The following is a 20,129-nucleotide window of genomic DNA, read 5'->3' as shown; positions in this document are numbered from 1 at the left end:
ATGAGCTCTGACATGGAAATTAAGCGTTTCCGGACACATGTCCACATAACATCTTTTCTTTATTTGTGTGTGAGGAATGTTCCCTGAAAGTTTGGCCGTACCTTTTTGTAACACCCCGTATACAATTACTCCCCACTTCCCCATCGGAAATAGAGGTCTAAGTAAGGAACAGATGTCATCAGAATTCCCAATACAGGTTCCAAAATTTTCCCGCGATACATCTCGCCACACACGTTAACAGCAAGATGAAGTAATATTTGGCAAGGTGAAAAGTTATGCTTTTCTGTGTTTTCGAGCAACTAACAGCCGGACGACTAACGTAAGTACATGACATGGTTATACGTTACCACCTAGTGTCCATAAAAATTGTATCCTCTATAAAACCGCAAATTATAACAGTAATAAGACTGAAGTCTGTAAGTTCACATTTTCATAATTGTTAATAACAGTGGCTCATACCTTTGCAGCTGACGTGCAGTATGCCAAGAAAAGGCAACAAACAAAGAAATTATGCAATAACTTTAAAGTAAAATGGTACTATGACATTATTCACACAGTATCTGGAGCTAAACATTAAACATGTAATAACATTTTTAGTATTGCTTTGTACCGATGATAGTTTTTGCATGTTTTGGATCGTTATTGATAGTTGGCAGTATATTATTCCTCTTAAACATATTCAGACTCTGTACCAGTGGATTCGCCCCAGACCGATTTACTTAAGCATGATGATGTATCTACTGGACGACTGTGCTTATTGGCCAAAATACAGCGAAGAACTTTATGACTCTGCAAGACCATCGCGATCTCAGATGTTGTGACGAAGAGACTACGTACACCTGTCTCTCCCAGGCTACATGGATCGTCTACAATTCATTAGAATAGTGGGCACTTTTCCCAGTTGTGAGCAATATTGGGGCGCCAACATACGACTTGACAGCGTAAATGACCCATTAAGCTGTAAAATGTGAGCACCACACACGTAAGTTAGAAGGCTTCATTCATCGTATCAAGAACTTACGATTCACAGCATCTGATATACCCATGAGTCGCTTTTCACTCTAATTCCACTGGATCGATCACTATTACGCATTGGCACGAAGATGGAAGAGGGACTCTCTTTCTTCTTTCAGTCATCAGTCTTCTGACTGGTTTGATGCGGCCCGCCATGAATTTCTCTCCTATACCAACCTTTCTATTACAGCCTAAGTCCTCCATCATTTGCTGGATGTACTCCCATCTCTGTCTTCTTCTACAGTTTTTACGCTCTACAGCTCTCTCTAGTACAATGGAAGTTAATCACTTATTCTTGTCGGTGTTTTACACGTATTTCTATCCTCGCCGATTCTGCGGAGAACCTTCTCAGACCTTACTCTGCCACTTCACTTTTCAACATTCTTCTGCAGCACCACACTTCAAACGCTTCGATCCTCATCTCTTCCGGTTATCCCACAGTCCGTATTTCACTACCATAAAATGCTGTGCTCCAAACGTACATTATCAGAAATTTATTCCTCAAATTGATACTAGTAGACTTCTCTTATTTAGGAACGCCGTGTTTGTCAGTGCTTCAAATGGTTCAAATGGCTCTGAGCACTATGGGACTCAACATCTGAGGTCATCAGTACCCTAGAACTTAGAACTACTTAAACCTAACTAACGTAAGGACACCACACATATCCATGCCCGAGGCAGGATTCGAACCTGCGACCGTAGCAGTCGCGCGATTCCGGACTGAAGCACCTAGAACCGCTCGGCCACCGCGGCCGGCTTTTCAGTGCTAATCTGCTTTTTATGTTCCCCTTGCTCCGTCCGTTATGGGCTATTTTGCTGCCTAGGTAGCAGAATTACTCAACTCCATCTACTTCGTGATCACTAGTTCCGATAACAAATTTCTCCCTGTTCCCAGTTTTGCTACTTCTCACTAGTTTCGTCTTTCTTCGATTTACTCTCAAATCGTTTTCTATACTGTTTAGACTGTTTATTTCATTCAGCAGGTCGTGTAATTCTTCTTCACTTTTACTGGGGATAGCAATGTCATCAGCGAAAGTTATCGTTGATACCTATTCACCTTGAATTTTAATCGCATTCTTGAACCTTTCTTTTATTTCCTTCATTGCTTCTTAGATGTACAGATTGAACAGTAGAGGAGAAAGACTATACCCTTGCCTTACACGCTTTTTCATGCGACATTTCGTTGTTGGTCTTCCAATCCTATTATTCCCTCTTGGTTCTCGTACATAATGTATATTGCCGCCTTTCCCCCTATTTTTCTCAGAATTTCGAATATCTTGCACCATTTTATAATGTCGAACGCTTTTTCCAGGTCGACAAATCGTATGAAAGCGTCTTGATTTTCCTTCAGTCTTGCTCCCATTGTCAATAGGAACGTCAGAATGGCCCCCTCAAGCCAAACTGATCGTCGTCTAACAGACTGTCAATTTTCTATTTCATTCCTCTGTATATTATTCTTGTGATCAACTTGGACGGATGAGCTGTTAAGCTGATTGTGAGATAATTCTCACACTTGTCGGGTCTTGCTATCTTGGAATTGTGTGGATGATGTTTTTCCGAAAGTCTGATGGTATATCGCCAGTCTCATACATTCTGCACACCATCGTCAATAGTTGTATTTTTACCATGCCCCAAATGATTTTAGAAGTTCCGACGCAGAGTTATTTATCCCTTCTGCCGTCTTCCAAAACTCTTTTAAATTCTGGTTCTGATATTGGCTCTCCTATCTCTTCCCTATGGACTCTCTATTTCTTCTTCTATCAAGTCATCAGGCAAGTCCTCTTCCTCCAAGAAGCCTTCAATGTACTTTTTTTCACCTGTCCGCTCTCTCCATCGTGGAATTGGAACTACTAGATTTATTCAAGCACGTGTTCGCTTCGACCTAGACGTTGAACAAAGTGAGCTTTTCGCAATGGGTAATTTCTTGTCACCAATTGTACATGATTTTTTATGGAAGATTTGGAACAGACAGCACTCCAGCCGGAGGAGTTAATACCTACGTGCTTTTGTCGATATGTGAATGACTCCTTTGTAGTCTGGTATCATGGCACTGCATTCCCAGACGTATTTCTACATCTCGATTTTCTTCATCCTAACATTAAGTTTACAATGGAGAACTGTTGGCGCGGAGAAATGAGGATGGTATCTTGGGTCACGCTATGTGTCGTAAATCAAAACACAGGCCCTTCAGTCTGGAACCGCGCGACCGCTACGGTCGCAGGTTCGCATCATACCTCGGGCATGGATGTGTGTAATGTCCTTAGGTTAGTTAGGTTTTAGCAGTTCTATGTTCTAGGGGACTGATGACCTCAGATGTTAAGTCCCATAGCGCTCACAGCCGTTTGAACCATTTTGTGCTCACTTTCTGTGTACTGCAACCGACGCCGACGGATGTCAAATAGAAAAACTGGAAGTGGACAGTCTTAGTTTGTGACGCGATCTTTTTTCGTTTACAGAATGCACCATAATTAGTAGCTAAAAGCGACACAGGTGAGCGTATACGATATTAGCAGCAAAAACATTCCAATGAACGCGGTTCGCAAATGATCCATTTACGATATAATTGTCAGTATGTGCATAAGAGCCGTCGCTGACTTCAGTATGCAGTCTTATGCTAGTTAATACAAATGTATTTGAAACGTAAACTTTTCTGTTGGTCGCCCATCTAACTGGGCTGAAAGTTTTGATCATTTGCCCAGCAACATAACACGTCTGACAGGCAGCTAAGCAAGTTTCAAATCTAACCTAAAATAATTTCTTATGGACAAGTCCTTCTATTCCATGCACTAGTAGCCTTAAAAAATCTAGTTTTAAGTGTGGTTGCATGAGTAGGATGGAAAAATAATATGTTCATGAATGTTAAAACTAGTCATGTATAGCTTTACCCTTCACTTATTTTCAGCATACTCGTCACTTATAGGCTAACTTTGATTAATTTACTGTCAATCGAGCCCTTCCACATCATTTCGATAAAATAATCGTTGAAATGATCTATGGAACATGTAGCTAACAAACTAAGTAAATAAGGTACAATTTCAAATTGTTCGTGAGTCATCATATCAACAATGTTTCAAAATTAGAGCGTGGTTAGTGTTAGTAAGTTGGGGCAGATATTCTTCCAATAAAACTTGATGGACTGAGACGCCTTCGTTTCCTGTAGAACTGCTTGAGGATTTTGCCGGGTGCAACGTTGGGGAATGTGATGTGTGAATGATGGGGTACCGAAAAAAAGCTGATGTCGATGTAAGATGACCACTAACACTAAAATATTCCCCAAGAAGGGTAGCTCGAAAAAGACCTGTACCTTGGCATGCAAGACTGCATGACCTGAGTCTTCTGTACAGCACTCTTGCTGACACGTTTGAAGAACTGAAGCAGCGAACTGTACTGTCTTGTCATACTGTAAATTACGAGACGATACGGGGTTGTTTGAAAGGATTCATAACTCACCTCACAGACGTGTTCATTATTAGACCTAAATGCGACACCGACACGTGGAACATCTCCTTTAACTGGCATGAGTGTGGAGTAAACGGTAGCATGTAATTTGCTGAAGCGGTTTTTCTTTCTTTCTAAGGTAGGCCATAGATGAAAATTGAGCTTAGTTATATAGAAGAGATATTTCACATAGAAGTATATAGCGGTAAAACACTAAATCTCCAAGATCGCTGCGGCCGGAAAAAGTTGCTGCAAGAACGGGATCGACGACGACTGAAGAGAATCGTTCAGTGTGACAGAAGTACAACCCTTCCGCAAATCGCTGCAGATTTCAATGCTGGGCCATCAACAAGTGTCAGCGTGCGAATCATTCAACGAAACATCATCGATATAGGTTTTCGGAGCCGAAGGTCCGTTCGTGTAACTTCGATGACTGCACGACACAAAGACTTACGCCTCGCCTGGACCCGTCAACACTAATATTGGACTGTTGATGACTGGAAACATGTTGCCTACTCGGATGAGTCTCGTTTCAAATTGTATTGATCGGACGGACGTGTATGGACATGGAGACAACCTCATGAATCTATGGACTGTTCAAGCTGGTGGAGGCTTTGTAATGGTGTGGGACGTATGCAGTTAGAGTGATATGGGACTCCTGATACGTCTAGATATGACTCTGACAGGTTACACGTACGTAAGCATCCTGTCTGATCACCTGCATCCATTCATGTCCATTGTGCATTCTGACGGACTTGGGCAATTCCAGCAGGACAATGCGACACTCCAAACGTCTAGAATTGCGAGAGAATGGCTCCAGGACACTCTTCTGAGTTTAAACACTTTCGCTGACCATCAAATTTCCCAAACATGAAAATTATTGTGCATATCTGGTATGCCTTGCAACGTGCTGTTCAGAAGAGATTTCCACGCCCTCGTTCTTTTGCGTACTTATGGATAGCCCTGCAGGATTCATGGTGTCAGTTTCCTCCAGACATTAGTCGAGTCCATACCACGTCTTGCTGCGGTACTTCTGCGTGCTCTCAGGGGCCCTATACGATATTAGGCAGGTGTACCAGTTTCTTTGTCTCTTCAGTCTAGTATTAAAATGATTTGAGTGTCTGATTATAATCAAAATGAATAAATAATACTGTCTATGAACTTATGAACTTAATGCTATTCTAAACTAGATTGAAAATATTTAAAGAGGAATACGATCATTATCACAGTAATTATGAAATAGACTGTAAGTATACTGTAAGATGTTAAAAAATATTCATTAGCTTCTTGTGAATTTCTCTATTGTTTCCTGTCATGAGTTGTTTCGGGATTATCCCATCAACTGATGACCTGATAAATAAACGTAATTTGTTTTCACATATGGTAGGTCACAATAGTATTATGACGGTCATTACAATAAAACAACAGCAACAAAAAGTAAACCTCCTTTTCCGCTCACGTCTCGTTCGTAATCCATTACATACGAAAAAAATTTCTATGTCTTTCTTGCATCAGAGGTTTACATTTTATTACTTTTGACTGTTGTTTGATTGTAATGACAATTATAACACTCTTTTTAACCTACAAAATGTAAAAACAAATCGTGTTTACTTATCAGTTCATCAGATGATGGGATACCCCCGAGACGCATCATGACAAGAAGCAGGAAAGAAATTCAGAAGAAGCCACTGAATAGTTTTGAGCCAAATTACAACATTCCTAAAGTCTGTGGCAGCAGTTGTACTACTGCAGCAGCGGGCACTAATAGTGACAATAGTAATAATAATAATAATAATAATAATGGCAATACTAACAATAGTGATAGCGGCAGATAGAAAACGAATGTATAGGTGTAGAAAACAGATGTTTTCTGATATAGCGAGTTCTGGAGAAGGCAGATTTAAGGAGACTGCACAAGCTCAGAATACAGGGAAAAGAGGAGACTCTGGTTGGATAGAAGGACGTACAAGGCTAACGAGTGCATGCAGACACAATGTTAATCCTTATTGTTACTTTAGTAGGTATGTCATTAACTGTCTTCTGAAGCTGGAAATGTTGTTCAGTTCTCTAACAGAATGCGGGAGGTTACCCTAGAGTCGGAGTCCTGCTACTAAGTAAGACCTTGACAAAGTGGCTGAATCATGGGCTGGGAGAGAAAGGATTTTGCTCTGTTGAGAACCAGTGTTTCTGTCATTTTGTTTGCATAGAAGCGTTAAGGTCGAGGGGAGATAGAGACAGTGTTCGCTGATAAAACGGCAGAGACCATTAATATTAAAATTAAATAACTTGCACCTTAATGAATTTGCATTTAGTGAAGTCTTTTAGTGAAAATTTACTTTTTTCATTTAACGAACATCGAAACCGCTATATTCCAGAAACGCGTCATGAGTAAATCTTTGAAACTCGCTAACTTCTTCGCAGTAGTTGCGCCTCACTGTACAGATTGGTCGTCTCTAACAAATGCCACAAATGATTTCATTCAATCTTGTTATTTTGTTTTGGGTGTGTCTATAGTGTGTAAGTCTTCATACAATCATCTGTGTACGTGCGTGTGTTCAAATGGTTCAAATGGCTCTAAGCACTATGGGGCTTAATATCTGAGGTCATCAATGCCCTAGAGTTAGAACTACTTAAATCTAATAACCCAAGGAGACCACATACATCCATGCCCGAGGCAGAATTCGAACCTGCGACCGTAGCAGCAGCGCGGTTCCTGACAGAAGCGCCTACAACCGCTCGGCCACAGCGCCCGGCAGTGTGTGTGTGTGTGTGTGTGTGTGTGTGTGTGTGTGTGTGTTGGACAGAGAGTAGTTTGGTGAGTGGATACCAACAACGTTATTGGTAAAGGAATCATACTTACAGCAAGTGTACCATTTCGACACCAGAAAGAGAGAGCTGTCGTTGTCTCCAGGGAAGAGCAGTTGATGCCTAATCATGCAATTGTTACCGCAGAGACGTTCGATATTGTCTCATAACGCACGCTTCCGCCCAGAGAAGAGAAAGTTATCTCACTATGTCTCTGCCCAAGTGATGAAGAATTACAAGCTCTGCTGAACTGAATTATCAATTTAATGAGTACAGAATATGGATTGATAGTTAATCGAAGAAAGAAGAATGTAATGTGAAGCAGTAGAAAGAAGAAAAGAGAGAACCTTAATATCAGAATTGGGGAACACGAAGTTAAGGAATTCTGGTATTTAGGCAGCAAAATAATCCATGATGAACCGAACGAGGAGGACATAAAAAGCAGACTGGCACTGGCAAAAAGGGCAAACCTGTTCAAGAGAATTCCACTAGTATCAAAAATTGGCCTTAATTTGAGGGGAAATTTCTGAGAATGTATATTTGAAGCACAGTGTTCTATGGCAGTGAAACATGGACTGGAAAAAAACCGGAACAGAAGAGAATCGCAGATGAATGTTGAAAATTAGGACTGATACGTTAAAAAAAAATAAAAAATAAAAGAAAATTGTCCTGAAGAAGAGTGAGTGGTATCTAAACTACGCACTGGTTTTCCATAGAGGAGACTAAGAGACAGCACGCGCAGTGAGGAGTGAGCGGTGGCTCACCATGCCCTTGTTGTCGCCAGAGTAGAGGTGTCCGTTGTCGACGCAGAAGCGCCACACCTCGTCGTCGTACTCGAGCAGCGTGCCGCGGCTGTCGCCCGTGTTGGGGTCCCAGGCGCGCACGGTGCCGTCGTTGGAGCAGGAGTAGAGCGAGTCGCCGCACAGCGCCAGGTGGTACACCACGCTGGGGTGCGCCTGGAACTCGCGCTCCAGCCTCAGGTCCGGCTTCCACACCTGCCGGCAGCATCGCCACCACTGAGCTCTCTTCTCTGCCAGGATTACAAGTTGATCAACTATCAATTTCCTACACTATTCTAAAGCCTTCTTAATACAGTTCACAACCAGGACAATTTTATTAAATAAGGCGGCATTTTTCCACTTTTTCTGTGTTTACTGACACCTCTTATTCGTTACGTAACAATTTTTGGATTTTTAAACCATTATCATGTGAAACTTCCTGGCAGATTAAAACTGTGTGCCGGACCGAGTCTCGAACTCGGGACCTTGCGAAAGGGCAAAGGTCCCGAGTTCGAGTCTCGGTCTGGCACACAGTTTTAATCTGCCAGGAAGTTTCATATCAGCGCACACTCCGCTGCAGAGTGAAAATTTCATTCTGGAAACATCCCCCTGGCTGCGGCTAAGCCATGTCTCCGCAATATCCTTTCTCCCAGGAGTGCTAGTTCTGCAAGGTTCGCAGGAGAGCTTCTGCGAAGTTTGGAAGGTAGTAGACGAGGTACTGGCGGAATTAATGCTGTGAGGACGGGGGGTGATCGTGCTTGGATAGCTCAGTTGGTAGAGCACTTGCCCGCGAAGGGCAAAGATCCCGAGTTCGAGTCTCGGTCCGGCACACAGTTTTAATTTGTCAGGAAGTTTCATATCAGCGCATACTCAGTTGCACAGTGAAAAAGGGTTCGACGCTATGCACAAATTAGGAATTTCTTGTAAACTACAGACACAGCAAGCCGTTTTACCTCTGATAAATATACAGGGTGTCTTTCCTAAGAGTCATCAGGCGCATTTTCTCTGGTGTTTCATCATCGATTTTCAGTTTAGTTTTTGCATTGAGTAGCTGTAGTCAGCCCAGACAAACACTGCTCATCACGTGTTCCACGCGACGACCAGTGTCATAGAAAGTGTCGCTTTGTTTCGAATTACAAAGAAAATGGTTTTTAAAGTGGAACTTTACATGCCCATTCGATAGAATGGTCCCAGATTATTGTAGTACGATATTTATTTTATCGATATGTAATAACAGGGAGAGTAAAACAGGGAGAATAAACAGCAGTCCAGCAGTGAGTCAGTGGCCCTGCATGTTTGGCGGCAGCAGTCAGCGTGGGCCAGGACAGTGCTGTCGGCGCTGGACTTCGTGTTTTGCTGTCCCTGTTATTGCATATCGATAAAAAGAATATCGCAGAAGACTAATTTGAGACCTCTCTGTCGAATGGGCACGTAAAATTCCGATTTGTAATGGGAAACAAACCGACGCTTTCCGTCAAAGCTGGTGTCGTGTGAGAGACGGAATGAGCAGTATTTGCTTGAGCTGACTCCAGCTACACAATGCAAGAACCAAATTGCAAATATCTGATGAAACACCAGACAAAATGCGCTTGACGACACTTACAAGGGAGACACTGCACATACAACTGATCCTAAATGCTGGTTATTATTTTATATAGTGCAAACAAACGATTGTACTAGTATTAAAATATTTACAATTATTTCTATGATAAGTATGAGTACTATTTTTGTGTATCTATTTCGGTAGTCTCGAGATTCAGCGAACAAGCGAGTAACGGTATCAATATTTACCAACGCCTTTGTGGCACTCGTCTTCAGAGCTGATTTTGTGTTCAGCTAACATGTGTCGCTTGTAGATTTACTCCTCTGATATCTTCTGATTAAAAAACGGCAAGTTCAATTCACAGTAACATTTCCTATAGCATAAGGTATAAAATTAACACAGCAATCGTTATTTAGCGTAGTTACACATAGTTTTCTTTCGCGCCGCGCGTGCAAACAAATAGGTTGTCGCGCTTCAGTTCCTTGTAACATCTAATTTTACTGATTATATGCTGCGAAATGTTTCTTCTAATGGAGAATAAACACCGCAGATAATATTGTTTCACAAATTATGTCGAAAATGTTAGCTGCTGAGATAATATAAATTATGTCCCCTGACTGTGCACATATAGGATCATTACCGAAAATTTGAAATGTGACGAAAACTGTTTATGCCCACACTTGAGAGTAATAGGCATATTATTTACTGATTTTTGGTGAGTTTTTATAGTTAGAGGGATCATACTGACTTTCGTGACTATTTATTTTAGATTTATAAGAACGACTTCTTAGAGATTCTATAGCACATTAAATTCTAGTTGATCGTTTGAGATGCTGCTGATAAGAGGTTACACAAGAGCACTCAGAAGATTCTGTCTTGGGAGAAAACTCTGGTACAGATTTTGTAGCTACTGTTTCTATGGTTTCAAACACTACTACAGTGACTGATGGTAGTCTGGGTAACACATCGTCAAGTGAACCAGGAGGTGAAACATCTAATGCAAATGCAGCAGGTGAGATAAACTGTCTCCCTGTCCTCGTAGAAGCATTTCATCAAAGCTGTGAAGGCGACTCTGATACGGAACTGGCTGAAAATGTGGATTTATGTTCATGGACTAAGGTTGATAGTGAACCCAAGTCCTTTAGGAAATGTCTTCCTTCTGAGGGCATATGTTTACTAGTAGAAGTTGACATTGCTAATTTCCTGCAGAATTTTTCAAGCTTTTTCGACACAGATATTGTGCTCCTGATTCATTAGTATGAATGTTTACACCTCACAACGCATGGTGGGCTTAGAAATACGTAATGAATTGAGTGTTTTTATTGATTACTATTGCTAAAGAGTACATGCTGACATGTGTTTTTCACTGTTGTCATAGATAGAACATTTTATTATTTAAAGGGTTTAGCACTAACGAATCAAACCACCCGTTGGTCCATTAAAAGGAATATTTTCACATAATGAAAGAGACTGGTTAAAGCTGATGAAGAAGAGATTAACAAAGAAACAGCAGTCCTAAAAATTTTAGCTAAATTGGACGGTGTTTCACCGCAAACAGTTATGGAAATCAATAAAATTCAGTTGAAAGTTAAAACTCAGCCACCAGTCGGATTATCTGTAAAGGTACATATTTAAAAGAACGACTAAATTCGCAGTGCGCTCCATATTACCGTCACATTTCTAGCAAAACAGCCCACTTTTTAAAAAAATGGGTTTCGCACTAGAAAAGGTCACAAAGATACTTTGGACATAACCACCCATAAAACGGAACCGTTAAATGAATCGGTAATATACAACATTGGCCGTGACGGTTGTGATATGACATCCACATCGGGCAAACCAGGAGAAAAATTCGGATTCGTTTTAAAGAACACTGCAAACGTAACGATAATAAAGCAAATGCTTTCCCGCTGCACATTACAAATAACAAACACACGTCCAGAAACATTAACGATAAGTTTTAAATCCTTCATCGTGTAAAGAGAGAGAAGACAATGAAAATTCTAGGAGATATCGAAGTTTATAGTCATTTTAACGATTATGTATATAGATCGTTTGACAACTGGTAATAAGTACTCAATAAACTGAAATTAACTCCACTATACTAACAAGTGCTAAATGAAGTAATTTTGACAACTTACATAAGGAAACGCTGAGGAAGTATAGTCAGCCTGTAAACTGAAAGCGAGCAGCGGTTCTGGCGGGGGAAGTTACCTTTCCCGGAAGAACGCTGTAACTGGCGTAAATGATGACTAAGAAGAATAGAAGAGTATGGACGGATTTAGCTAAAAATTGTAAATTTGTGGTAAGATCTTATGGGACCAAATTGCTTAGGTCAACGGTCCCTAAACTTACACACTACTTAATCTATCTTAAACTAATAACTTACGCTACGGACAACAGACACACGCATGCCCGAGGGAGGACTCGAACATCCGTCGGGGGGAGCCGTGTAAGACCGTCGGCTACCCCCCGCGGCGCGGACTTCCGTACACTCTATCCATAGGTGTTCCTTGCGTTAGTGTTATTACTAATTCATATCTGTATTCCATGTATTGTTAAAGCAATTCATGGAAAATTTGCATCTCTCCCTCCCTCCTCCCCCCCCCCCCCCCTTCCAGCATGTCTGCCCGCTGCGTCGCCAGTTACTTACACGGCGCGCTGTGAAATGTCAGCGCTACTTCGTGAAACACTCTGGAGTTGCTTCTTATAGCTTAGTGAGGTAGATAACAGTTGGGAATCACCTGCCCACTCTTCAGTCTGCAGACCCATGAAGGAGGGAAGTGCATAACCACAACCCAGCGACCTACTGTCTCTCGGCCGGCCGCTGTGGCCGAACGGTTCTAGGCGCTTCAGTCTGGAACAGCGCTGCTGCTACGGTCGCAGGTTCGAATCCTGCCTCGGGCATGGATGTGTATGATGTCCTTACTTTAGTTAGATTTAAGTAGTTCTAAGTCTTGGGGACTGATGAACTCAGATGTAAGTCCAATGGTGCTTAGAGCCATTTGAACCATTTGAATCTTCTCTCGTGCTTCTTTCTATCCTACACCCTTGCCTCCTCAACCCACTTACAACCCAAGAACACAATTTATCCTTTAACACGACTCTACTGCGCGTAGACGTAGCACAAACATGTAATACTTATTCCTAACCAACTTCATTTAATAATAAACATTAATTTTATACAGTTAAATCATTATTTTAATAATCTGCGATTTTTCCTTTGCCTGCAACAAGGAAACTATAGGACTTTTTGTTTTAAATAGACTGTAGTTTATATTGAACTGGAAACATTTTCGCTAGAAGCTATGGTTTTAAATTTATTCAAGAAAACCATAAAAAGTGAACTTTAAGGAGGAAAAGGAGGAAGAGATTAATGTCGACGATGAGGTCATTAGAGACGGAGTACAAGTTTGGATAAGGGAAGGATGGGGGAGGAAATCGATTGTGCCCTTTCAAAGGAACCATCCCGACATTTGCCGGAAGCGATTTAGGGAAATGAAGGAAAACCAAAATCTGGATGGCTGGACGCGTGTTTGAACCCGAATGCGAGTCCAGCGAAGTGAACTTTAAACGTCCCCGCACCTCCACGGTCATAGCCCATCAGTCACGATTTTTAGTGTGTTGTTCATGGTACTCCTTTCTACCACTGAACAAAAATTTGCAACTGCACTAATTTTTACCCTATTCAATCTTTTTTGGTCTCCTTTGACTGGGTTCGTAGGCTGCGTAATTAATTAGGTTACTAGATACCATACAATCCGAAGACACACTGCCGCGACCGTTCTCGCAGTTCGACGCTCCACAGGGCCCATTAAAGTGGATTTTGTAATATCGGCACAATCTTTAATTCGTGTACAGAATATATCGTCAGGACATATTCACAGTTTCACAGTGAATGAATTTATGAAGATTGGCACTCTCTCCTATAACTGAACAAAAATTTGAAACTACGTAAATTTTTCCTCTGTTCGAAGTTTTTTTGCTCTTCGTTAACAGGGCTGGTAGGTTGCATAATTAATTAGGCTACCAGACACATTACAATCTGAAAACACAATGCCGCGAACGTTCTGAGACTTCGACGCACCAAACAGCCCGTTAATGTGAATTGAAGATTAATAGAAGACAACAAACGAACTTGCCTGAGCCGCAAAAGACCATACAGTTTCAGAAAACAGTAGCGTTTTCCGAGACGATGTCTCACGATGGAATGTTTTCCAACGAAGTAACAGATGACGCGTTCTTGTTGACTGTACCGACTGCAATATGTCCTCTCCATTATTTTCGGTTTTAGTCAACGCGAAGTCGAATTTAATCCCACATCACATTGCAGATCCGTGGAACAAGTTGCTGGTATACCTATAGGTGGAAATTCTGCAGCTGATTTCTGCATCGTACGCACTGTCCAGTCGCATTAATGTGACCACTTGTTAGACGCCTGAGTATCCACCTTTCGGAGCGCGACCTCTGAGAGACGTGCAGAAAGAGAATCAGTGAGGTTCTCGAAGATACCGACATGGATGTGGAGCTGTGCCGATTCCAGTCTTCTGACCAGCTCCGCTAGGTTTCTCTGTTGAGGATCCATGGCGCGAACAGCCCGATCGAGGTGGTCCCACAAAGTCTCGATTGGATTCAAATCCGGGGAGTTTGGTGGCCAGGAAATACGGTAAAATCATGCTGCTGCTCTTCGCAATACACAGCGAGCTGTGTGACAGGTTGCATTGTCCTGCTGGTAGATACCATCGTGCTGAGAATAGATGAATACTTGTGTTGATTCACTGAGTGTTCCGAAATTAAGAGATCACACAGTGGATGCTCCCACCTCCGGCATGGACCATTTCGACAATTGTTGTAGTCTTTTTGCTATCTGTCCGACGGAGCATAAAATGTGATCCGACTGAAAAGGCCACCTGTCGACGTCCAGTTGCGGTAGTGGCATGCATATTCAGGCCTTTGTCGCCGATGAACAGCCGTCAGCATGGGCCCAACGAACCATGGGCTTGGTGCGGAGGCCCAGACGCAACAACGTTCGCTAAACGATCGTTGAGGAAACACTGTTAGTAGCCTCTTGGTTCATCTGGGCGGTCAGTTGCTCAGCAGTGGACGTCTATTCGCCCGAACACAAAAAAGTGTATGAAATCACGTGGGACTTAGCAACTAAGGTCATCAGTCCCTAAGCTTACACACTACTTAACCTAAATTATCCTAAGGACAAACACTCACACTCATGCCTGAGGGAGGACTCGAACCTCCGCCGGGACCAGCCGCACAGTCCATGACTGCAGCGCCTGAGACCGCTCGGGTAATCCCGCGCGGCGCCCGAGCACATTTCCGCAGCCGTCGTTCATCACTGTCACCTGTGGCCCATGGTCCATCACATTTCCCTCTGCGCCATTTCACCGTACACGGTATACTTTAACAACGTGGGCACGCGAACAGTTTATAAACTTAGCCGTTTCGGATATGCTCCCACCCTTGGCCCGACAGTCAATGATCACCACCTTATGGACGTCAGATAGATCACTCTATTCCCGCATTGCGACAACGACTGCATTGAAACTTCCTGGCAGATTAAAACTGTGTGCCGGACCGAGTCTCGAACTCGGGACCTTTACCTTTCGCGGGCAAGTGCTCTACCAACTGAGCTACCCAAGCACGACTCACGCCCCGTCCTCACAGCATTACTTCTGCCACTACCTCGTCTCCTACCTTTCAAATTTTACAGAAGCTCTCCTGCGAACCTTGCAGAACTAGCACTCCTGAAAGAAAGGATACTGCGGAGAAATGGCTTAGCCACAGCTTAGGGGTGTTTCCAGAATGAGATTTTCACTCTGCAGCGGAGTGTGCGCTGATATGAAACTTCTTGGCAGATTAAAACTGTGTGCCGGACCGAGACTCGAACTCGGGGCGTGAGTCGTGCTTGGGTAGCTCAGTTGGTAGAGCACTTGCCCGCGAAAGGCAAAGGTCCCGAGTTCGAGTCTCGGTCCGGCACACAGTTTTAATCTGCCAAGAAGTTTCATATCAGCGCACACTCCGCTGCAGAGTGAAAATCTCATTCTGGAAACGACTGCATTGTTTACGCGTCACCCCCCCCCCCCCCCCCCCCGACACGCTTTGTATGTCCTTCACTACTAGTGTTGCCAACAGCCGTCAGCAAGTGATTATTTCAAGATGGCTTCGAACATAGGCGGTGGCCACATTAACGTGACTGGACCTGGACTGTGTGCTTGCTTGCGAATATACACGATGAACAGTGGGGCATGGCCAGGGCGAACGAGATATATTATGATCCCTATACCGTACGTCAACAGCAAGTGATGGAACATGTCTCACCAGTTGCAGCGACCGTCTCCAACGGGGAGCGAGTTACTGTCTCAGATCAGTTTAATACTTTAATGCTGCACGTTTAAATAGACTCATGCTCTCGATAACAAATGACAAAGTTAATGACTTTACTGGGTACCTTTTCACTGACATTTTGACTTCCCTCCTGGCCTCTGAAGTAGCCGAGCGTTCGCAGGGCAACTAGTGTGACGTGAAATATTCGTTACGGGGCCCGCATTTAGCGTGGGCCCTGGGCATAGCATGACGACGGCAGCGCGAGGACTAGCGGTGAGCTACCAGTCTCACTATGCAGTTCCGGTCAGGGATTTCATCTTCACGCAGCCCACACCCTGCGCGCTTTCTGACGTCGTTGCTGAGAGACACCCGCTAGGCGGCAGTTTTTCTTCTCTTCTTCTTGCTCTTTCTGCTGGTCAGAGTTTAACGTCTCGCTGACAGCACTACGGCACTGCGCACAGAGGCTGCAGTAGGGAAGCTGTTGGCAGCGTGCCCCTCTCCTCTCGGAATAGTCCGCCGCTCTCTCATCCGTTACATGCGGTTCGACGTGGCGCTCTGCTTACGTACACACTCACTCGCTTCTCTTCTAGAACCGTACTTGCTCGTATCAGACAGGTCAAGTAGTGCACTCCAGCAGTTACTACAGAGGCTGTTTATTTTCCAACCTCCGATCGGGCGAGAAGTGAAACCACAGAGAAAAAAAAAAGAAGTTTCATTTGTAAAATATAACTACACCTTCGAGCTACTTCAACACATCGAGACCGATTCGACTTAGACATTTGTCGCGTGGTACCAACTTTCTCTCGTCATGGAAGGCAGGCTGCCTGTGTCTTCCACCATTTGTAGTGAAATGGTGGAAGTCACAGGCTGCTCGTTGTCTGTGCCAAGTGCTGTCCTCATAGCCGGCGGTTCATGTGAGCGAAGAGATGAAAATCCGGGCTGTGTGGTGGGTGATCAAACACTTGTCGTCGAAAACGCTGCAAACGCATGAAGGAAACGCATGACATTACGTTATGTGGACTGCATGAAATGAGGCGAGACCCCTCAACAAGATCTTACATTTTACGGGAGCCATTCCTATCATGTTTACGTGCTCACTGTACTCCCAAAACTGCAAAGTTCAACGTGACGTGATAGACGGGCATACTAGAGACACTGCGCAACACAACTCCTCAGGGTTTCACCGCACGCTCACTGTGGTTTTAATTTCGCGATCCATCGCAAGTCGGAAAAAAAGGGCCCTAGTAGAAACCTGAGAGGCCAAAAGCTACGGGAAGGATTATCCCACTCGAAGATGTACTAATATGTACGACACCCGAATGTTGCAACTGGGTCTGTGGATGGCCTGACGATACAGACGATAACTGAGCAGTCTGTTACAAACTAGTGAATGGTGTTCAGAGCAGCACGTCGCGAGTTGATCAGCTTAGAGTGCAACGTGATAATCGCTGGCCAATGCATGGATCATAGGATATCAGAGATTACACAGGAATCCAGGGTTCAATAAGTCATCAGTGTCCAGAATCGCTCTTCACTGTTACGGGAACTCAGAAGCAAAGGAGGTTTTTCGGCAGGACGTTGCGTCATCTCCGAAGAGCCATATGAAGCCATCGACGGTACAGTGTGAATCAGACCGTTGTCGATTTGGATGTGGGCGTCAGCAACCCTTTTCTATCAGGTCTGTGTGGAGAAAAATGCTCCGTATAGGCTTCAGAACCACGCAAGACTTTTGGTTGGTCATGGTATTACAAACATTACAGTTATATGGGTGTAATAACTTTCCAAGGTTAATACCACTTCGCCGGCCGTGGTGGCCGAGCGGTTCTAGGCACTACAGTCTGAAACCGCGCGACCGCTACGGTCGCAGGTTCGAATCCTGCCTCGGGCATGGATGTGTGTGACGTCCTTAGGTTAGTTAGGTTTAAGTAGTTCAAAGTTCTAGGGGACTGACGACCTCAGAAGTTAAGTCCCATAGTGCTCAGAGCCAATACCATTTCCGTTACACCTATAGATAACAAAATTATAGAATTACACTGTCATTTCTTTTAAAGGGTCTGTAAATGGTCATTACGCACGTTTATTGGAAATATTACGTGCAACAGTTGCGTGAAGTGAACACCTCTGTGAACTGAAAACCTCTAGTTCGCCCACTTTTCAGATTCCTAAGAAGCGAGTCTGGAGGGGAATTTCGAACAAACTGAAAGATAGACGAAAGGTTTGTGTCCCGTGGGCTCAACTAGCAAGAGCGCAACACAAAGATCCTCGCTGGCTTTGTAGAAAAACATAAAAAGAGGGATGACGAACCTATTGGAGAAATAGAGTTTCGCGAGTGAATAGTAAAGATGTACTGAGTCGCCGAATTCAGCTAACTCCAACAAATATAATACCGCTAGACATAGACAAGTTCAGAAGGCTCGAAGTGGATACAGAGACTCTTAAATTTACCCCATAATTTCTATTTCAACCTACGCAATATCTTTGGCACGAGATATTCTACAAAATATTAATACATGTTTAAGCGCTAAGGTGGATGTGGATGTAATACAGAGAGGGCTACGGCCGGTCATTAAGATACACATCAGTATATCAGACTTTACAGTTCATTACTACTTAAACGTGTGCTTCAGTACACACACACACACACGGGAAAATGATATACAAAGACAGACAGGGAAAAGTTATGCACACACACACACACACACACACACACACACACACACAAAGAGGCACAGTCAGGTACAGAGATTATCAATGACTCAGTGAAGCCGGCCGGGGTGGCCGAGCGGTTCTTGGCGCTTCAGTCCGGAACCGCGCTGCTGCTACGGTCGCAGGTTCGAATCCTGCTTCAGGCATGAATGTGTGTGATGTCCTTAGGTTAGTTAGGTTTAAGTAGTCCTAAGTTCTAGGGGACTGATGACCTTAGAAGTTAAGTCCCATAGTGCTCACAGCCATTTGAACCATTTTTGACTCAGTGAAGCACGTGTAGTCACTTCTCAAGATGACAAGTTTGCGTCTTCGTAACTGCTCTGGAGGATAATGACCTACCTATTATACATCTTCCACGTGAATCCTAAACATGTTAAATATTACTCTGTTGTAAGTACTATACTAGATATGATGCTCTAATTTTGTAAAATATCATATATCACTCTCACGATGGAAAATGAATCTCACGTGTTATCTACATACTCCAAAATCCCATTGTTTCTGGATACGCTCTTTGCCTTTGAAACCGCATGTAACCATATTATAAATACATTGTAGGTCCATAAATTCGGAAATACTGTTCACATCAGTCCCATTCCATTATTTACGTGCGTTTCGGTCACAAATGTTAGGTCGGTCCATCGTCTATGCAATTTCCACAGTCTCCATTTGAATGCTGGAGAATCTATCTCTACTTCCTAGAGAAGAAAAGGTGATCCCATCCAATGCGAAGCAAGTTGTTCCTCCCTCCAATACCTTCGGGATCAGCGGTAAGCTGTCGTGAATGTAATCCATGCAATGGAGAAACATGCATGAAAAGAAACTTACTCAAATACCACAGACGACTAACTGGGCTGATATCAGATATTAACAAGCTTCACAAGCTACGAAAACTCTTCGCTGCTGACACACAGAAAGCTTTGCCAAGTAGTTATATCTTGACATTTAATTTTCCAGTTTAGCGCTTGTAAGATTTTCGTATCTTCTCTTACGTAGAAATTAAATAGCCTTGGTCCTCCACGAGGCCTTCTTCCATGAAGGTGTTGTAAATATACGTGATAGATTTTCCTTTAATCTAGAGCTCGAAGTGTGTGTCCAATCCATCGACGTCTTTTAGTTTTAATTTTGGATACAATATCTGGTTCTCCTTAGATATAACATATTTCTTTCGTTCCTAACATTCTCTATAAAACCGTGTCCTTATCTCGAATTCCATCAAATAAGTTCTTCAAAGTTTTCCTTTGAAAGTGTGGTGTCACCGCCAGACACCACACTTGCTAGGTGGTAGCTTTAAATCGGCCGCGGTCCATTAGTACATGTCGGACCCGCGTGTCGCCACTGTCTGGGATCGCAGACCGAGCGCCACCACAAGGCAGGTCTCGAGATACGGACTAGCACTCGCCCCAGTTGTACGGACGACGTAGCTAGCGATGCACACTGACGAAGCCTCGCTCATTTGCAGAGCAGATAGTTAGAATAGCCTTCAGCTAAGTCAATGGCTACAT

General features: G+C 43.3%; 1 protein-coding gene across 1 annotated transcript in view; it reads right to left on the bottom strand.

Annotated features, from left to right (window-relative positions):
• The window catches only part of LOC124545688 (myosin heavy chain kinase B), an 81,638-nt gene that overhangs the window by 42,279 nt on the left and 19,230 nt on the right, over positions 1-20,129 (bottom strand). Inside the window, exon 2 of the mRNA XM_047124638.1 lies at positions 8,022-8,252. Within this exon, the coding sequence (XP_046980594.1) occupies positions 8,022-8,252 (231 nt within the window). The remainder of the gene's footprint in view (positions 1-8,021; positions 8,253-20,129) is intronic.

The sequence above is a fragment of the Schistocerca americana genome, chromosome 1 (genome assembly GCF_021461395.2).
Source record: "Schistocerca americana isolate TAMUIC-IGC-003095 chromosome 1, iqSchAmer2.1, whole genome shotgun sequence".
Lineage (NCBI taxonomy): Eukaryota > Metazoa > Arthropoda > Insecta > Orthoptera > Acrididae > Schistocerca > Schistocerca americana.
This window is presented reverse-complemented; position numbering and strand designations above follow the sequence as displayed.